Source organism: Mastigoproctus giganteus, chromosome 12 (genome assembly GCF_048544385.1).
Source record: "Mastigoproctus giganteus isolate SK-2022 chromosome 12, ASM4854438v1, whole genome shotgun sequence".
NCBI classification, from domain to species: Eukaryota; Metazoa; Arthropoda; class Arachnida; order Uropygi; family Thelyphonidae; genus Mastigoproctus; species Mastigoproctus giganteus.
The window spans coordinates 86,722,990-86,744,964 of record NC_143586.1 but is presented as its reverse complement, the minus strand read 5'-3'; the positions used below and the strand labels follow the sequence as shown (position 1 = coordinate 86,744,964).

At 38.3% G+C, this 21,975-nt stretch overlaps 1 protein-coding gene across 2 annotated transcripts in view; it reads right to left on the bottom strand.

The window, feature by feature from the left end:
• LOC150077247 (YTH domain-containing family protein 2-like) overlaps window positions 1–21,975 on the bottom strand; it is a 144,722-nt gene that overhangs the window by 9,630 nt on the left and 113,117 nt on the right. For both annotated transcript variants that reach the window (XM_090385624.1, XM_090385625.1), the window contains exon 4: window positions 4,174–4,273. In XM_090385624.1, the coding sequence (XP_090241750.1) occupies window positions 4,175–4,273 (99 nt within the window). In that variant the 3' untranslated portion in view covers window position 4,174. The remainder of the gene's footprint in view (window positions 1–4,173; window positions 4,274–21,975) is intronic.

Sequence of the window (21,975 nt, the reverse complement as noted above, 5' to 3'; positions counted from 1 at the left end):
AACCATAAAGTTCCAAAACTGCAAACAATCTGCACAAATGAGATCAGTTGTCAAGATCAACAGGATGAATTTATACAGCATACAAATAGAAATGCTGTTGATTAAATATGACTGAAAATAAGTTGAAGCATTTCACTTGTGGGTCTCATAATTATTTCATATCTTTCACTAATCACCGATACTTGACATATTCTGCTATCTGTAGCATTAAATAATTATAATGCACCTTATTCACAGTACAAAATTCATAACACAACAGCTTAGTCAAGTTTTGTATGACCACTTTTTAATTTTTCATTCAGTTACTGGACAATCGGGAGTCTTCATCTCGTAATCAATTAATATTGAGAATCTCTCTCTCTCTCTCCCCCTTTATATACATATACATATATATATATATTAATAGTTATAAAAGGAAAGCAAGAAATAAAGCAAAGCAAGAAAGTTAAAAGACAATAACTAATATTATGTCCTTGATGGTATTCTTATTATTGGATTGATTTACTTTTTCTAATGATATTCTATATATATATATATATATATATCTGATAATTAAAATAAATATGATATTTAAATAAAATCATCAGCCAGTAGTACGGCAATAATGCAGAGCGAAATGAAACGCAAAATAATATAAATAAACAAACAGGGAAGGGAAAGTAGAAATAATAGGACAAAAAGGTAGTCGATAATCCCCTATATAATTTAGTCAATTAAGTCATTAAACCCAATTAATAAAAAACGATATAAATTTAAATAATGCCAATTATAAATAATTTAGCGGTACCGCCCTTGAAGGTACCAGTTCCAAAAGACGTGAAATATCACCAAAAAAGGGTTAAAGAAGCTACCAAAAAACTAAAATATCAAAATAATAGACTGACCATCATGCCCCATATCGACAGAGGACCACGAGGCCAATAATGGTCATGGAATCACTGCATTTCATATATATATATATATATATATATACAGGGTGATTCACTACCAGTGCGACAAACTTGCAGGAGGTGTAGGGGGCACAAAGACGAATTGGAATCACATAGCATTCCAGGGTCCGAAATGCCTTCGTCATGTGGTAGAGGACGTTGAACAGGAGGGCGCGTGAACAGCGATCTCACTGGAAGTCAGCATTTGCGAACCGGTTCCCGAGGCAGTAGGATGGACGAGTATTCAAATGTTGAACTGGCCGACATGCACCTCGCGTATGGAGCTGCGGACTGTAATGAGCGCGCCGCTCTGCACTTGTACCAGGAACGTTTCCCACACAGGCGTGCTCCTCATCATACGATTTTCGCACGTGTGCACAGAAGGTTACGTGAGACTGGTTGTTTCATGAGAGGTACCATGAATTGAGAGTGAACGACGAGGACGCCAGACAATGAGGAGAATGTCCTACGTCTTTCAGAAGGCAATCCGAGTACGAGTACTCGAGCGATAGGCCAACGATTGGGTATTTCCCAATCCACTGTATGGAGGATACTGTCAACAAACCAAATGAGTTCATACCATCTGCAACGCGTCCAATCATTGGAGCCTGCAGATTATCCACCCCGAAGGACTTTTGCTACTTGGTTTCTTCAACAGAAACGGTTCGCAAATGCTGACTTCCAGCGGGATCGCTGTTCACATAACCTCCTGTTCAACGTCCTCTACCGCATGACAAAGGCATTTCGGACCCTGCAATGCTATATGATTCCGATTCGTCTTTGTGGCCCCTACACCTCCTGCAAGTTTGTCGCACTGGTAGTGAATCACACTGTATATATATATTTCAGAAACCACTCTTAAAACAACTCATGAGTAAATGAGCTGCTAATCAGTCATTACTTTTTATCCCTGAATAACTCCCTATACCTTTAATGTATAGGGAATTATTCAGGAAGGGGAATGCCAGACGTTTATCAAACTCTGGAAGGGAGCTAAATGATTTTGCAATAACTGAGAGCAAAGTGGAGAAGAAATTGCTGAATTTACTGACCAATGTGATTGATTACTATGATGTGGTTGCAAAGGAACCTGATATGAAAAATAATTTTGATATCATATACTTGGATTTTAGGAAAGCTTTTGATACTGTTGCACATGGAATACTACTGTACAAGTTGGAGCAGTATGGCATTAAGGGCAAGTTGCTATATTGGATAAAAGGATGGTTGAGTGGGAGAAGACAGAGTGGTAATCAATGGGCCTACTCTTCTTGAACTAATGTTATTAATGGAGTTTCTCAGCAGTCTGTGTTGGGCCCATTGTTGTTTTCTGTATTTATTAATGTTATTGATGAAGGCATATATTGGGCTTAACATCCAAGTTTACAGATGATAGGAAGGTTGGTAGGGTTGTTAATGACAGTAATGATGGTATGCTACTGCAACAGGATCTAGAAAAGTTGAGCAGATGGATTGAGAGATGGCCACTGAAGTTTAACATTGACAAATGCAAAGTACTACACATCGGTAGCAGTAACAAATACTGACTGTATGGTACTACACTCAGGGTAGTGGAGAATGAAAAAAAACCTGGGGGTAATTGTGCAGCATCAAATATGAAGTTTTCTGAACAGTGCAGACAGGCTGCAAGAGTAGCTCATGGGGTCTTGCCAATGATATATAAGAATTTTACTAGCAGGGATAAGGTGATTATCCCCTTGTATAAGGCAATGGTCAGGTCACACCTTGAGTACCTCATACAGATCTGGAGGCCTCATTTCAGGAAATGATGTTGAGCTACTAGAATGAGTATAGAGAAGGGCCTTGAATGGTTTGAGCAAGCTTAATGCTGATGGGATTCTTTTCTATTGCTCAGATTCTGCACTTGAGGGGGCATAAATTCGAATTGAAGAAAGACGGTTGTAGATTGATTTGTGGAAATTTGCCTTTAGCCAGCGGGTGGTTGATTGCTGGAACAAACTTCCATCTGTCATTGTGGAAATTAATAGCTTAAATAAATTCAAGGCTGAACTAGACAAACTTTTGGAGTGAATGCTAAATAAGCTTGCTTTCTTGCATCATATGCCTCTACTAATGCTAATGTGTGGAACTACTACAAAAAAAATAGAACTAGGGCTCAATTCAAAGATTATAAATAAGAGAAATGTTTACATATGCACGCTTGTAAATGTGTGAAAATGCATATGGTATTTCAATTAAAATTCATCAGGATCTACCTTGTTTATTTTTAGCTTTAGGCTATTTGTCATTTGGACTTTCTCATATTTTGGTTGAAATTTTTGAATTTAATGTTAAAATTGGACTTAAAGTATTACTGTTTAAATTTTATAATTTCTAAGTTTAAATTTTTCCTAACTGGCTACTTTTATCTCAATGAAAAAGTTGTTCTCCATTCTCGGCTTGGTCTAAAAAAATTCCACTGATGTACATCTGAAGCGAATGTAAACATTTTATTTGCAACACACACTTTAAGTACAAGGTAGCAAAACTATGCATTCAGCTATGCAAATGCAATTATGTATTGCATTCACATAGTTAAGTGCACATACTGAAAAGCAAACCACATTTTTCTGTTGTTAAAATTAAATCAGTTTGTTTTCATTTCAGAAGTTCATCAATGAAAATTTGACCACAAACCAATAATGGAGAACGTTTTCTTTGAGTAAAAATGGCAGTTGATAGGCAAAATTTATATCTATAAACTGTAAAATCTAAACACTAATACTTAGTCCAATTTAACTCCCAATTCAATAAGTTCAACTGAAACGCAACAAAAAGCCATAAACCTAAAAATAAGCAAGACAGACCTCAATGCCTTTTAACTGAAACACACTGTACATGCTGAAGAAATAGAAAAAATTAGCAACTAGAATATCAGAATACTTTTCCTTGTTAGAGCTTGACAAGGCCAAGATCCCGAGCTCTTCAGTGGATATAAAGTATTTTAAATAACTAAACTATCTTTACAATGATGAATATACACAATTATAATATTTGTAAAATAATAAGAGAAGTTTACCTCAATATAGTATGTCTACGTCTGAAGTGTTCTACGTACTATATTGAGGTAAACTTCTCTTATTATTTTACAAATATTGATATCAACGTAGAATGTATTGAGCATTACAGCTCTGGTTCATACTATCTAATACAATTATAATATTTACTAAAGTACAACAATGATAAATTTTCAGACAACAAATATAGCAATGAATGAAGATACCTCACTGATACTCTGAGGAGCGTTTGAGTATCACTGGCCTTGCTTCTTTTCCCTTATTAGATATATGATCTTGCAGTCTTGTTACAGAAGGAGTATCAGGCTAAACAGAAATAATTTAATAAATAACTTAAAACTTTTCAGAATAATAAAAAAATAATAATAAAAAAACCCTAAAAAATGCAATGGTATTACTAGCTCCTTCACTGTTCCCCCACACTTTTCAACAATTAATTTATGGCTTTACAACATTCAACTGATCAAAATTCTGCTACACAAAAACACTAAAGTTACTTAAGGTCTGACAAAGTTCCAGTTTAAATCAATATAAATTCTGCTGTAAATTTACCAATTATGTTTTATGGTCACCATCAAATTAGCCTTTTTTAAGTGCATATCCCCCCCCACTCAAATAAGAGTTCTTTAGAAGCAAGAAAAAGGTGTAGCCTAGTTACAGATTTGTTATTATGTTTGGAAAACTGGAGCCCAAAGAGGTTCAGACACATTGGCTCTTGTGTGCTTGAATTAACCCAGTTGAGGAATTTATCATTTAACCTTTAAACTAAATTTTATTAAACTAATTAATCAAGTGGAATTTATGTGAGCATTCACTTCCACACTGAAAACTTAATTTGGGTACAAAGTTTTTATTTTTAAAAAAATAAAAAAATTTATAGACACCCACTTCACACAACCTGCCATAACACAGCAGAAATTCATTTCCGAGGCCATATACATTTCCTGAACTCACTGCTGAAAGAGTGAGAGAGCGCCCAATGTGTGAAATGGAAGTGGTTGGTCGGTAATGGCACATCAGAAACTAAGGCCACAGTGCACCAGCCTTTAGCTAAGGAAAGTCCACTATTAACAATTTATTCCTATGGTGTTCATTAATTACACACATACATCAGATAATTACTGCCTGAGAGAATATGTTTTTGGAAGTATATCAATCTGTTTGGTTGGAAATTAGTCAGTTATAGTGATTTATCACATGAAGGAAGTAGCAGACGGTTGAGTCTCTTCTGTCATGAGCAAAGTTTGAAATGTCAGTGATCTGTGTTATTTTAATAAGATCTGCAAAAGCTAATTGACATGCTATTATAAACGTTGGAGGAAACCAGTAGGATATCAATGGCTATTTTGAAAACATTGCAATCTTGACACCAAAGTGGCTCTTCAGCTCTAAGGAAACAGGCATGGTAGCATTTGTGTATTTGATTCTTAATAGCATTTGTGTATTTGATTCTTAACCTAGCAAGGATAATCTAATCTTGCCTACTTAATCTCAAGCTGGAATGCCACACTTGATTCGTAATCACTTGCTCATTTTTCCTTTGGTTCATATTGCAATTGAGATTATTAATCTAATCTGTGTGTAGAATATGAAATTCTGTACTACAAAGAGACATGGTAATTTTGGCTGTAAATAGAAGCTTTGGATGTTACACAACTGCCACACTGAATAGAACAAGGCTGTAAAGAAATTCGCACCACTACAGGAATGTTTTGTACATTCAGCAGTCACTAATTTGAGAAGCAGGTCTACATTCAAGTGCAAGCCACTTAAACCAATTACTGGAAAATCAGTATGTGAGCCTTAAAAATTACGAGTTGTGTCTCTTGGAAAGTTTAATGAATTAACTTTTGCTGCTCATTTTAAAATATACCAAAACACATAAAACACCTATTCAATGCACATCATGACTACAGATAAATGGGCAATTCGGCATCGCTATGTCTAGACGAGTCACCAAACATGTTCAATAACTTCCTACAATAGCACAATTTCAAGATAAAGTCAGTATCTAAAATTTTTGATCACATCTCATATATTGTGAATATTATGGTATATTCAGCCATGTTTAGGAGTAACCAATTTAATATAATACAATAAATAACATACAAATATGCTTTGTGCATTATTTGTGAAATAAACTGCACTGGAGTTAGTGCTGTTGCTGTGTTTAAAATTCACTTACCCAAAACAGTTTCACTTCAAAAACTGTAGGCCCAAATGCATGAAGATGATAGGGGAAGTTGTAAATGCAGACAACAGCACTTCAAAAGCACTTTAAACCAAGCTAAAGGGCCATTGTCTCAGAGGAGGAATCTGCACTCAAATTTAAAGGTTGCACAAGACAGGCTCTCACTTCTCACAAATGCTGAGGGTGATTACAATTTGAAGCCCTTACTGAAGTACGGTTCAAAGAACCAAAAAGCTCTGAAAGGCTACACACACACACACACACACACACACACACACACACACACACACACACACACACACACACACAGGTTTCAGTTAAGAAGACCTTATTTCAAGAACTGATTACCAATTGCTGCTCTAGAATTGGAAAAAAAAAAAAGACATACAAGAAAAAACCCTGCATTCAAATTACATGCTTTATATATGTTTCTGGCCATTGATCAAGGCACGAGAAGAGCTATATCAGTCTATGATCTTACAGTTTTAGAAGCCACACATCTCTGCCACCAACAAAACAATGCATCACTAAGAAGAGGTAAATACCAACCTGAATGAATGCTGTATGGTGCAAAGTATGGTCCAAAATATGTCCATGACTTGGTCATTTTGAGGCCAGTGTTGGCAACACACAAGGGAACCAATGAGGCCAAACTGTAAGATATGGAAGCTGAAGGTTTAGCGAGTTTCTTCAATCCCACAACAAACTGTCCACTTGACGATCTATTGCTGAACTGCAACAGAATGAGTATGAAGAAAGAATCCCAACAAACATGCTTACAGAATTTTTTTCTTTGAATTCCTCCAGACAATGGAAGTGATACTGAACATGACCCTTGAGAGTGCTTACCCAAACAGAGGGGTAGCACTCTCAAGTCACCAGACTAATTAAAATAAAGCCATAGTCTGCAACAGAGAGCTACATGCTGAAAAGGTGACTTGGCATCACCTTTGGAGAAATCTAAAGTTTCAATAGCCAAGGAAAATGGGGGGGGGGGAGTTGTTTCAGTTGATATCCATGAAATTTCTCGAGTAAACCATTATTCCCCCTAAGAAATCATTAGAAATGATGGTTGGCATCAAAATAAACAAGTCTACAGTTCCATCTTCCAACGACAATGCTATAGGCAATCCTATTCTATCCCCTAGCCAACCTAGGGACGATGTAGCACTAGATAAGAGACTCAATCCAATATCTTCATTTCCACAGCTTTCACCATTTGGCTCTTCACACAATTTTAATCTTAGACTACATTGTCTATCTATTAAACGCAAAGAATTTCAGGATTCAGTTTGCTACATTATTTTACAATAAATATTTGTATTACTCACAAATTACATCTGCATTAACCTCCTTTAATTATTCAGTATTATTTTGCTCATTAAATTGCATCACATTTTCAGTTTAGAGTTTTTAATTTAATTTTATTTTTTACAAAGTACCAAAATGTACCAGTCTAGTTAATTCTTATGTGAAATTCATTGTTTTCCAGAAATGTAACCCTGCCGTTAACTGATTACAGCACAGGAAACTTCTTAATGCACAAGCAGATTTCTGGGGGTTTTTTTTGGTTTTTTTTTTTTTTTTTTAAGGTGCATTAGCAACTAAGGCAATATATGGTCATTCCCTGACCTTTCCGCATCCTCCGTATTTGGTGGTGACGGGCTCGAACCCCGGGCACAAGCAGATATATACATTATATATCTGCTTGTGCATTAAAATATATAATATCTTAATGCACAAGCAGATTTATGTAGTATTAGTTGCATTGTTGATAGCTGTATATAATATATATAACTCCAAATAATGCAACTAGGTTTTAATTTTTCTTTTTTTTAATAAAAGCACTTGCTGATACACTATACGTGGGCTAGTCTTGTCTACAATACTATTCATGTGAGTGGGTGCACAGCACACTTTGTATGCCATCCCAAACTGTTGGCATAATGCCAATAATTATCAAATATGTATTCTGCTTTAGCTGACCTGAGCTGGAGTGAAAACTTTCTACCTTAAAATTAGTGATGGGCATAATCGAGAGATCATAATGAATTATTTTTTATTATACTCTTATCATTCAAATGATTCATCAGATTATGGAAAATCATTTGATTATATCATGTAATCATTTCATTCAAAAGATATAACTGAACGATTAATAGTTAGTAATTCCTAATCATTCGATTATGGAAATCAGTTGCTTATGCCCATCAGTACTTAAAATGCATAAACCATGGAATGTTTTAAAATATTTCTCTTTTTTTAATGCAATGCTCTATAACATTACAATGGCAGTTTTTTTATTATTATTATTTCACATTAGTAATAATATGTACAGTTGTATATTCCGATTTTCACAAAATTAAAACACTTGTTTTCCTGAATTTATTATTTTTTTTCATATTATCAGTCCTTCAAAAATAAATAATCTTATATGTATTTGTAAGAGTAGCTGATTTTTGGACACTTAAGATGTGTTTTAATAACTGTAAGTGTCATTTCTAGACTTCCAATCATTTTCCAAAAACAAAAAATTCTAAATAAAATGAGTAAAACACAAACAAAAATTCTATGAAATAACTGGCTGGTTGGCTGTTCTGATGTTTATTGGCACACTGACAACTAAATCCATGTTTATGAAGGTTAAATATTTATTTTGTGCATATCATTATTATGCCCAACTCAACGCCAGAGCTCACTCCTGGGCATCAGGCAACACAGTGGCAATCTCCAAGGCAGAATGTGCTGGTCCGAAAGGAACTAGTTATTGTTGGTGACTATTGTCAGGGAAACGGGGAATATATTGTGTAAAAAGGATAGATGGAAGAGGACCAGTGTATGTCTGCCAGGGGCAAAAGTTGATGACGTTGTAAAGCATATATCATCTTTTAAGGGCACAAAAGGTGATTTTGTTGCACACGTTGGCACAAATGACATTAAGAGTAGGAGATCTGCAGATTTACTTAACAAGTACAGGTCAATGTTGCAAAAAAGTCGTAAGTTAGGGTTAAATTTGAAAGTGTCTGCAATTCTGCCCAGACACGATAGGAGGGAGTACATGTGAGAGCCTTGTCAATCAATTCAGCCCTGGAGGGAATGTGCAAGGCTCAAGGGGTAGAATTTTTTTCAGCGTGGTCTGTGCTTGTTAACAGGAGATACTGCTTCTACAGGGATGGGATACACTTAAACAGAAAGGGTGCAAGAATATTTGCTGATGCTATCGAGGCAGTGTTAGGTGGGTCAGAAAACTGCTAGCTTCACCTCTGCCTGTGGCTACTTTTAACCTTTTAGTCTGAATCCCTCACAGAATAAAAGGTTAAAAGCAGCCACAGGCAGAGGTGATTCTTGCACAACTTCTATTAGAATAAGTAGCAACCATATTCTATTAGAATATGGAGCGAGGGGTGCTGGGGGTTTCAGGGACTGATGGCAATCATCACGAAACAGGTGGGTATATGGGATGTGTCAGGGTAACTAGGAATAGGTGCATGTATACCAATGCTAGAAGTATAGTAAATAAATTTGATGAATTTGAAGTGTTGGTCAAGATATCAAAGGCGGATATCAGAGATGTGGTGTCACACTGATATTAGGAATGCAGAATTGGAATTTGGGGAGTACAATGTGTACAGAAAGGATAGACAGGATAGGAAGGGAGGAGGTGTCATGCTGTTAATTAAGAAAAACATAAAATCAAAAGAAGTGAATCCAGTTGATATAGATGAACAGTGCACTGTTGAGTCAGTTTGGTATGATATAAGCACTGCAAAAGCGAAAATAAAGTAGGAGTGTGTTATAGTCCTATTGACTTGAATGAGTACAATAAACAATTGTACAGAGAAATAGAGTGGACTAGTAAATCAGAATGTCTTATAATGGGGGATTTTTAACTTCCCAGATATTGACTGGAACTTGTGGGTTGGTCATTCACACACTAGTAATACTTTTGTGGATTTATTGGATGATTGTTTTCTGCAGCATGTTTGAGAGGCAACCAGAGAGGGTAATACTCTTGATCTGGTTATCAGCAGTGATCATTCTTGTATTAAGAATTTGCAGATAAAGGAACCACTAGGCGGCAGTGATCACAATGTACTGATGTGGGATTTACTTAAAGATATAATTACCATCAGGGGTAAAGGAAAGGGGTTTTGCTTCCGTAAAGGCGAGTACAGTGGTCTCAGACAGTTTTTAAATTCTGTACAGTGGGATCAACTGACGATGTTATCAACAGTAAATTCTAAGTGGAAAGCATTCAAGGAATTAATCATGGAAGCTAATAAAAGTTTCATACCTATTAAGAAATATTTAATATTCAAGGTTTAGGCCTAAATGGTTATCAAATGAACTAATGAGACTCATGACAGAGAAGAAAATGCATGGAATGCATATAAATTATCAGGCGACTCAGAAGCCTATGGCAGATATAAGCAAGTCTGTAATCAGGTCACAAAGTAGGTTAGGCAGGGGAAGGCAGATTACAAGAAATCTTTGGCAAAGGATGCTAAGATAAACAGCAAGGATTTCTTTACTTTTATAAACTCTAAAAGGAAGGGGATGAATCTGATATGTCCACTTGATATTGATGGTTCGACTGTTGATGATCCTGCTCAGATAGGAAACAAACTGAATGAGTATTTTGCATCTACATTCACACATGAGTTATTAAGGTTTGAAAATGGCAGAAGGTTATCAAATTGTAGCAGGGTGCTTAATGATTTTGTAATAACTGAGAGCAAAGTGGAGGAGAAATTGTTGAAGTTAAACATAAGAAAGGCACCTGGGGTGGATGGGATCTATCCAGTTATATTAAAGGAGGCAGCAAAGCAACTAAGCAAACCCTTAGCCATAATTATGAGAGCATCCTTGGACTCAGGGGAGGTCCCCACAGACTGGAGATGTGCAAATGTATCCTCAAATCACAAAGGGGAATTGAAGGGTGACACGAGTAATTACAGACCAGTTACTTTAACTTCTGTTATGGGTAAAATAATGGAGTCACTGGTTAAAGATGCACTGCAGGATCATCTAGACAAGACTGAAGCAATAATTCAGACACAGCATGGGCTTGTTAAAAAAAAGTCTTATCTGACAAATTTGATAGGATATTATGATGTGGTTACAATGGAACTGGATGCAAAAATTAATTTTGATATCATATATTTGGATTTCAGGAAATCTTTTGACACTGTTGCGCTGTTGTTGTTGTTTTGGTTTTTAGGAGCACTAGCAACTAAGGCCATATTGCTCCGGGATATGCGGTGGTCATTCCCTGACCTTTCCGCATCTTCCGTATTTGGTGGTGACGGGCTCGAACACCGGTCTAATCAAGAAGCATGTGATATGCACTACTGCTCCTTCTCACCTGGCTACGGAGATGCCCAGACACTGTTGCGCATGGAAGACTATTGTACAAATTGGAACAGAATGGTATTAAGGGTAAGTTGCTACAATGGATAAAAGGATGGTTGAGTGGGAGAAGACAGAGTGTGCTAATCAATGGGTGCTGCTCTTCGTGGACTAATGTCATTAGTGGAGTCCCACAGGGTTCGGTGTTGGGTCCACTGTTATTTTGTATATTTATCAATGATATTGATGAAGGTATATCAGGCTAAGTTTCAAAGTTTGCATATGATACAAAGGTTGGCAGGGTTGTTAATGACAGTAATGGCAGTGTGCTACTGCAACAGGATCTAGAAAATTTGGGCAGATGGGCTAAGAAGTGGCAACTGAAGTTTAACCTTGACAAATGCAAAGTACTGCATATGGGTAGAAGTAACCCCAGAGAAACGTACCAACTGTGTGGTACTACACTTCAGATGATAGAAAATGAGAGAGACCTGGGAGTAATTGTGCAGTCAGATATGAAGTTTTCTGAGCAATGCAGACAGAGTGCCAGGGCAGGTCACGGGGTTTTGTCAATGATATATAGGAATTTCGCTAGCAAGGAAAAGGAGGTGATTGTCCCTCTGTATAAGGCAATGGTCAGGCCATGCCTTAAGTACTGCATACAGGTCTGGAGGCCTCATTTTAGGAAGGATGTAGATGTGCTTGAGCATGTACAGAGAAGGGCAACAAGATTGGTGAGGGGAATGAAGGGATCCTCTTACCAAGAGAGGCTTAAGTTCTGCAAATTGCAGTGGCTGGAGACTAGGCACCTGCACGGTGAACTGATTGAGGTGTATAAGGCCTTGAATGGGTTGAAGCACACTGAATTCTGATTGGATCCTTCCACTTGTTCAGATTACGGACCTAAGGGGGGACAAATTCAAATTAAGAAAAGACAGATGTAGAATAGATGTGCGGAAATTTGCCTTTAGCCAGCGGGTGGTTAATTGCTGGAACAAACTTCCATCTGTCGTGGAAGATGATAGGTTAAATAAATTTAAGGAAGAACTGGACAGGCATTTGGAGGGAATGGTGTGATTTTTTTTTTTTTTTTTTTGGCTGATGCTGTATAAGCTCATACACTTGCTTTCTTGCATCACATGCCACTACTACTATTTACAATATATAGTAGATGTTGATTATCTTCAAGAAGACAAATATACATTTGTATGTGATTCATAATCATTGTCACCTAGGATATCTTTGAGTTTGATGTTTTGCCTTTCCTTATGATATGAAGATCCTTTATCCTATTAATGATGTGAAGATCCTTCATCCAATTAATGATGTATGTGAAGATCCTTCATCAATTACATTTTGCATGCTGGGAAATCTATCAATATATGTTTACCTGTTTGGTTACTGTCACCTGTTTGACATACTGGAGGTTCTTTGGCACAGAATAGATAACCATGTGTGATGTTCATTATGTTGTACTCACTGCCTGGTCAGTAAAACTTCTCTATTTCCTCGTACAGTACTTGTCTTCCAATGTTCAATTTAGGTTTTATTTTATATAATTTATTCAATGTTTGTTTCTGACAGTTTTTGCCATTGTGTTTGACAGTGGTTTTGGCTGACTGATTTGTAGTCATTATGTGGAACTTGGAATAATCATTTTCATTTCCTTTTATTCTCATGTGTCCTGGTATCTAACAGAAAGTTATTCCCCATTTTTCTTTCATTAAGTCTGTTAGTAAGCCCATACTCACATCTGGTGAGTATGGGCTTGACACACCCAGGATCCCAAGCTAGATATCATCATTCTTCTCTTTCTTGATGATTCCCTTCTACTTCTGACTCTTGTGTTTCTCTCTCTCTCTCTCTCTCTCTCTCTCTCTCTCTCTCTCTCTCTCTCAGGGTAATTCAGATTTTTTTTTTTTTTTTTTTTTAGCTGGTGCAGCATAAGCCTCAAGGCTTCCTTGCACCATATAGCTAATAATAATAATAAACAGAACCCCTCTTTTTTGTGACTTTTTCATTTTCATCAAAGAACTGGATGAGTTTATTGTTTATGGTTTGTATGGCTTGGATTACACTTAAGGAATCTAAGTCAATTATATTTCTCAAATCTTGACTCTGAAGTGCTCCGGGGTTATCTGAACTGCTGCTAATTCTACACTGTAAACACTACATTCTTTTGGAAGTTCTTGCAACAGTAGCTTCTGGGAAAACAACTGATTTTCTCACACATTGGTCTGATTTTGATGTCTATATGTATTGGTACATGACTGGGGTATAGAGCTCTATATACTGCACACAATTACTGAAAGATGGAGTTTGGTAATGCCTTTTTATTCCAGTTTTGCATAAAAAAAATCACAAATATGGCTTGATAGATCCATGGTGGTATTACATATCCATCTGAATTTATAACATTATATTGAGATTATGCATAGTTAGTAGTTCTTTTAGTCAGATTCCTAGAGGCTGGTTTATATATATTTGTGATTTCTATATAGGTTTTCCCATCATGGGATGAACAGGGTTTCCAGGTAGGGTGTTCTCTTATAGATCTTCTATGCACACAGTAGTGCCAACTGTTATTTTCTAAAGAACAGTGGTGGTTCAATAGTTTCTTTGAAGAGGCTCTAAGCAAGGCATATGTGGAAAACAGCTGTTGCTTTTCGCAGTGCACTATGATGAATCGGGTCTAACCAATTTTGAGAACAATCTTTCGTGTTGGGTCACAGATGGGTGCTTTATGATCTATGAACCTTACCAGTGCTTTACAAAGGTTGAGAAATATATAACAGTATGCTCCCCATGTTGTTGTTGTTGTTAAAATTTAAAGAATATTAAGACATTTCATGTATTTGTATTTCATTCAAACCTGCTTGATATAGTCCATGGCAGTTAAAAATTTGCTCTCTAAAATGAGTCCAAGAAATTTTATGCATTGGTTAATGGCACTCTTAACAACCCTAATTTCCTCAATTGTATTTTCACTGAAGATGAGTGTTGGGTGTTTCAGTACAACCCAGAGAGGAAGAGTCACAGCCTTCGGTGGACTTCAAAATCATCATCAAGGCCCAAAACATTTTGGTTACAGAAGTCCAGGATCAAGAAGATACTGATCATGTTTTTCAAAAAACATGGTATTATTCACAGGAAATCTGAACCTGAAGGGGAGAGACTCAATGCTATGTTCTACATACAGGCACTTTGAGGGCTACTGAAACATATTTCCCAGGTGAGCTGCAATTTCGAGAGAAAGGCAGCTGGTTCTTGCTGCACCACAATTCCCCATCCATTTTGCATTTGTGAAGATATTTCTGATGAAACGTAGCACTGTACAGATCAACTATCTGCCCTACTCTCCCAATCTAGCAGACTGTTTTTCCCAAGGTGAAAACTGCCCCAAAGGAAAGAGATTTTAGGATGTTGAGGACATAAAAAAAAATGTAACTGCTGAACTGAACAGCATCCCTTCGGACAAGACCCCTGACTCTTTTCAGAAACTTTTAAAAGTGTAATAAGTACATTCAATCAGGTGGTGATTACTTTTGAATAAGAATAAAACCATTTTTGAGCTCCTTCACTGTGTTCTTTTTATTTCACCAGTCCAGGAACTTTATTGCCACAACTCATATACAATAAATTCTTGTTATAGTGCCTTTGAAAGGACCAGTCCCAAAGGCCAATATAACCCCTGGGGCTCACATCTGGTGAGTATGGGCTTGACACACCCAGGATCCCAAGCTAGATATCATCATTCTTCTCTTTCTTGATGATTCCCTTCTACTTCTGACTCTTGTGTGTGTCTCTCTCTCTCTCTCTCTCTCTCTCTCTCTCTCTCTCTCTCTCTCTCTCTCTCTCTCTCTCTCTCTCTCTCTCTCTCTCTCTCTCTCTCTCAGGGTAATTCAGATTTTTTTTTTTTTTTAGCTGGTGCAGCATAAGCCTCAAGGCTTCCTTGCACCATATAGCTAATAATAATAATAAACAGAACCCCTCTTTTTTGTGACTTTTTCATTTTCATCAATATTTTGGTAGGTAATATTGATTTTCTAGCTTTTTCCACAATATTTATGAAGCAATGGTTTATATATAAGTTCAAAATCTAATATTTTATGCTTTAAAGAAGGTGCCAGAAAAGCATATTTTATGTTTTTCTGGCACCTTCAACCTTTCTTAGCATGCTGCTAAAAAGAATTTTTAAAAAGGTTTTATTAAACTGAATATAGTTCAGTACAAAGAGCAGTCAAAAGGTATTTACCCTCATCTAGAAATATCTGGGGTTGGTTGGTTTGGATTTTATTGGGGCATTAGCAACTAAGCAACATGTGCCAAGACCAGGTCATATATAAAAAATTTAAGCTTTCAGTGACCTAATTAGGTCACCATGTTGAGGTATATAATAACAAAGGTATAAATAGTACAAAAGATAAATCAATAACAGTAAAAGGTAAATTTTAAAAACGGGTAAAAACGTTTACTGATTTTATATAGCTAAAGACAGCAGACACATGGTCATTGTTGGATAAAATCTGACTGAGTGTATAAGGCCCAGCCAGATGACTAAAAGCGCTAAAATATAAATCATGTCTAAAACGTGGACACTTGGTTAAAATGTGACAAATAGTTAAAATGGTGCCACAGTTCTTGCACATAGAAGTGATATGTCCTCAACAGAAATGCATGAGTAAGATGACTGTGTCCTATGAGAAGGCGAGCAAGAACAACTTCCTCTCTGCAGTTCCTGCACAGACTAGACTGCCAGTTTCAGATTATAGGCTTTATCTGATAGAGCTTGTTTGTGACTTGCTCATGCCAGGATTGTTGCCATTGGAAGAGTAATTTGTATAGGGGACTAACAGGCAATGAGTGCTGTGCAGTTCTGGTGATCTGGCCACGGCATCTGCCAGTTCATTACCCCTGATCCCAATGTGGCTTGGGATCAGCAGAAACAGATGTCGAATGAATACCCAAACAGAGAATGTGGTGTCTGCTGAATCATGAATGGATGAGAATTATACCTCATCCCCGATAAAGCCTGCAGTGTACACCATACAGGGTTGGTACTTACGGGTTTTAATGTGGTCCAAGGTTAACTCTATAGCATACAACTCAGCTGTATATATGCTGCATTCGTGGGGAATCTTCCCAGATATAGAACTATCTGGAAAGACAGTAACAGATCTGACAGACAACTCTGACTTCGAGTCATCAGTGAACACAGCCAAGAAATCAGAATAATCAGATCAGTAGACACCATAGAGTTATTGGTAGACAAGATCAGTAGACAGCATAGAGTTATTGGTAGACAGAGGATGGAGTTATGGTCTTACCTCAACTTTTAATGGAGAAGTCACATGATGGTAAGCAAGGCATGCCAGGGTGGAAGTAGATGCCTTGGTGACTGGGCAACATTGTCTACAGTGATATTGAGCTCTCTGAGCAGCTCTTGGACATGAATGCCAAAGGGACAGTTAGCAGTGTGATGATGGGTTTTATAAAGTTTCCCATCGTGGCTCGAAAACGTAAGTCCACGTTGGGTTGTCTGGTGGGGATTTTAGTTTAAAAGTACATTTTAGAGACAATTGCTTTCATTGGAGCAATAGTGGTGGTTCACCTGCTTAGACGTATAAACTCTGGACAGGGGATGTTCTAAATGCTCCAGTAGCAGTACGGATGGCTTGGTGGTGAAGTGGGTCTAGCCACGGTAGTATGCTATTTCTAGCCGATGCGTAGACTTGGGACCGGTTGTCTAATTTTGAATGAACAAGCGCACAATAAAAGCGAAGTAAAGTGTATCAGTCTGCACCCATTTATTTGAGGAGATTCAATTCTCTTGTGCACTTTGTTCGCAGTTGACGGATATGTGGTAAAAACACCAACTTCTTATCGAATATGAGACCCGAGAATTTTGTCTCAGGTCTACTGAAATGATGCGGTGTCCGAGTTTCAGTTCTGGTTCAGGGAGAAGGTTCTGTTTGCAACAAAAGTGTACGCAGACAGCCTTCTGAGGCGACAGCCTGAAGCCATTAGCCATTGCCCAAGATTTGACAGGGTTAATGGCATGCTGCAATTGTCATTCGATAACTCTCGGTGTTGCATGACAGACAGAAGATGATAAAGTCATCAATGAAGGGGGCACTGTTTACAGTTGGAAGAAGTTGATCTGTAATAGAATTATAGAATAATAGAATTAATAAATAGCATGCAGTCGGAATAAATAACTCCATTAGTGGTAGAGTCATCTCAGTTTGTGTACCGATGGTGCACTTCGCAAAAACCTTCTGGGCGTACGAAGGCCTCCCGCTATTTATTGGTTGAATACATTTTCTGGCCTCCTGATAGGATATGTTCAGCTCTGTTTTTATTTTTTTTTATCCTTCCACTGCTGCCGCCATGCTCTAGAGTAGGCAAGGTGCTCTCCTTGGCAATTTACACAGACTGGTTTGGAAGCTGAACATTCCTTGCTCTCATGGTCTTTCGCACCACATCAAGCACAGGCAGGATTACCATGACAAGTTGTTTGTGAGTTGTCGTATTTTTAATATCTAAAACACCTCTGTGTTTGGGTGTAAATCCTCACTAGGCAGTTTAAGTAGCCTGCCTTGATGAAACTTAGAAGCCGTGTGGTGTTGAATGTTAGGATAAGAACTCGGGTAGGGGCAAGATTTCCATCCTTACGAATTGATATTCTCTTGACAGCCGTCACTCCTTGGTCTTTTAGTTCAGAGTAGATTTCTTCTTCAGAGACATGAAGATCCCACTCTGAAGTGCCTCCTCGTGAAGAGTTCAGAGTTTAGTGGGGTGTTACACTGATCGATATTCCCCCTATGGATGTCACTTTCAGGATTCTTTCTGCTTGCTTTGTGCTTGAAGATCAACTAAAAGATCGCCAGAATGCAGCCATTTTACAGATTTTGGTGATCCTGCCAACCCTTCTAATCCTTTCTGGACAAAGGTGGTGATATCTTCCCGAATGACTGCTGTCCAGTGGAATGGAGAATGAGGAAAAGCGGTGTTACAGATGGTGTTTTATCCTCAGTTCTGGCTCTTTTGACAGAATTGGTATCATTCTCATCTGATCAGTTAGGTAGGGGCCTTGTTGGGGACCCAGAAGAAATAGGATTTAAATTACTGATAGGAGTAAAATAAAAATTTCAGATGCCCTAAGTACCTCACCCACCACGGAGCCCTAAAAGGGGATGCCCACTCTACTTGTGAACTAGCAAGTACTGCTAGTTCACGAGTAGAATGCCAAGTTCGCTCAGGAACATCATACCCACGTCCAATAAGCCTTGACCCCCCCCCCATCCTAGGACCAAAGGGAGGGAGACTTATCAGAATGCAGTTGACCCTAGCAGTAGGAACCACCCGCCAATCGATCACAATAGGGCCAGTCGGGGACTCACCATCTTCTCAAAGCAGGGGCCGAAGTGGTGTATTAAGGCTGGGCCCCTCAACCACCAGGATTCCCCTTCCCGAGTTTTCATGGGTCGCGGCCACAGCTGCACATGCCTGATTTCAAGGATGTAACCCTGGAACCAAGGTATGGGCACTGGATCCCAGTGATGCTAATCCGGAAGGCCAGCAGCATCACTGGGAGGTCCCCTCAACATGTACAGGTGCCCACGTCGAAGGGAAATATCTGGGAAATTTGATGTGTGTGTGTGTGTGTGTGTGTGTGTGTGTGTGTGTGTGTGTGTGTGTGTGTGTGTGTGTGTGTGTACACACTACTAAGTCTCATAAGTTAATGTATATTAATTTATTTATTTTTCAAGCTCCATCAGTTACTGAACTAGAGACATGAATACAGCAAGCAGTGATATGGTGAAGAAGGTTGGGGTCCAATCTATTATAAAATTTCTTCATTTGTACGGCATAAAGCAAAACAAATCCACAGAGGATTTGAAAGAAGTATAAGGAAAAGCTTGCTCATCATAATGAATAAGTTGAACATTAATGGACACTATTAGGCTTACTGGTATTTATATTATACAGGGTTCTCACTGAAAAAGAACTACCACTTGCTGAGACTATACACACGTGGGGGCATAAATTCAAGTTGAGGAAGTGTGCCTTCAGCAGGTGGTTGATTGTGGGAACAAGATTCCATATCTATTAGCATTAGCATTAGTAGAGGCATATGATGCAGCATCATCAAAAAAAAAACAAAAAACTTCCATTTCACCCCTCCATTCGTTTGAAATACCTGTCCAGCTGAGCCTTAATTAGGCTATCAACTTCCACAACAACGGATGGAAGTCTGTTCCACCAACCAACTACCCGCTGGCTAAAGGCAAATTTCCATACATCTATCCTACATCTGTCTTTCCTCAATCTGAATTTATGCCCTCTCAGGTGATTATTCTGAGCAAGAGGAAGAATCCCATCGGCGTTGAACATGCTCAAACCATTCAAGGCTTTATACACCTCTATCAGATCACCTTGCCGGTGCCTAGTCTCCAGACACTGTAATTTGCTAAACTTAAGCCCTTCTTCGTAAGAGCAACCCTTTGTTCTATTCACTAATCTTGTTGCCTTCTCTGTACTCATTCCAGCAGCTCTACATCCTTCTTGAAATGAGGCCTCCAGACTTGTATACAGTACTCAAGGTGTGGCCTGACCATTGCCTTATACAAAGGAATAATCACCTCCTTATCCCTCCTAGAAAAATTCCTGTATATCATTGACAAGACACCATGACCTACTCTTGCAGCCCATCTGCACTGCTCAGAGAACTTCATATCTGGCTGCACAATTACCGCCAGGTCCTTTTCATTCTCTACCAAGTCAGTGTAGTACCACAGAGTTGATACATTGCTCTGGGGTTGCTGTTTCCCATATGTAGTACTTTACATTTGTCAACGTTAAAATTCATTTGCCACCTCTCAGCCCATCTGCTCAACCTTTCCAGATCCTGTTGCAGCAGCATAACGTCAGTAGTGTCCGTAATAACCCTGCCAACCTTTGTATCGTCGGCAAACTTGGACATTAAGCTTGATATACCATCATCAATATCATTTATAAATACAGAAAACAATAATGGACCCAACACTGAAACCTGAGGGACTCCACTAATAACATTAGTCCATGATGAGCAGTGTCCATTGATTACCACTCTCTGTCTTCTCCCCCTCAACCATCCCTTTACCTATAACAGCAATTTGCCTCCAATGCCACACTGCTCCAATTTGTGCAGCAGTGTTCCATGTGCAACAGTATCAAAAGCCTTTCTAAGATACAAATATATAAAATAAAGTTATTCCCTGCATCCAGTTCTTTTGTGACTACATCATAGTATCCAATCAAATTGGTCAGGCAAGACTTTCTCTTAACAAAACCATGCTGTGTCCGAGCTATAACTGAAGTCTTGTCTAGATGATCCTGCAGTGCTTCTTTAATCAGTGCCTCCATTAATTTTCCTGGAACAGAAATTAAACTCACAGGTCTATAATTACTTGTGTCAGCCTCTGATCCTCCTTTGTGAATTGGGGTCACATTTGCACATCTCCAGTCTATGGGTACCTCCGCTGAGTCCAAGGAAGCTCTCGTAATTATGGCTAAGGGTTTGCTTACTTCCTTTGCTGCCTCCTTTAATATAACTGGATAGATCCCATCCATCCCAGGTATCTTCCTTATATTTATCTTCAACAATTTCTCGTCCACTGTACTCTCAGTTATTACAAGATTATCAAGCTTATTGCCAGAGTTGAATACACCTCTGGCATTCCCCTCGCTGAATAACTCCTCATGTGTGAATGTCGATGCAAAATATTCATTTAGTTTGTTAGCTACCTGAGCAGGATCATCAACAGTTGAACCATCAATATCAAGTGGACCAATCTGATTCATCTCCTTCCTTAGTAGTAGTAGTAGTGGCACATGATGCAAGAAAGCAAGTGTAGGAGCTTATGCAGCATCAGCCAAAAAAAAAAAAAAAAACACACCATTCCCTCCAAATACCTGTCCAGTTCCTCCTTAAATTTATTTAACCTATCAACTTCCACAACGACAGATGGAAGTTTATTCCAGCAATTAACCACCCGCTGGCTAAAGGCAAATTTCCGCACATCTATTCTACATCTGTCCTTTCTTAATTTGAACTTATGTCCCCGTAGGTTCGTAATCTGAACAAGTGGAAGGATCCCATCAGAATTCAGCGTGCTCAACCCATTCAAGGCCTTATACACCTCAATCAGATCACCGCGCAGGTGCCTAGTCTCCAGCCACTGCAATTTGCAGAACTTAAGCCTCTCCTGGTAAGAGAATCCCTTCATTCCCCTCACCAATCGTGTTGCTCTTCTCTGTACACGCTCAAGCAAATCTACATCCTTCCTAAAATGAGGCCTCCAGACCTGTATGCAGTACTTAAGGCATGGCCTGACCATTGCCTTATACACAGGGACAATCACCTCCTTTTCCCTGCTAGCAAAATTCCTATATATCATTGACAAAACCCCATGATCCGCCCTGG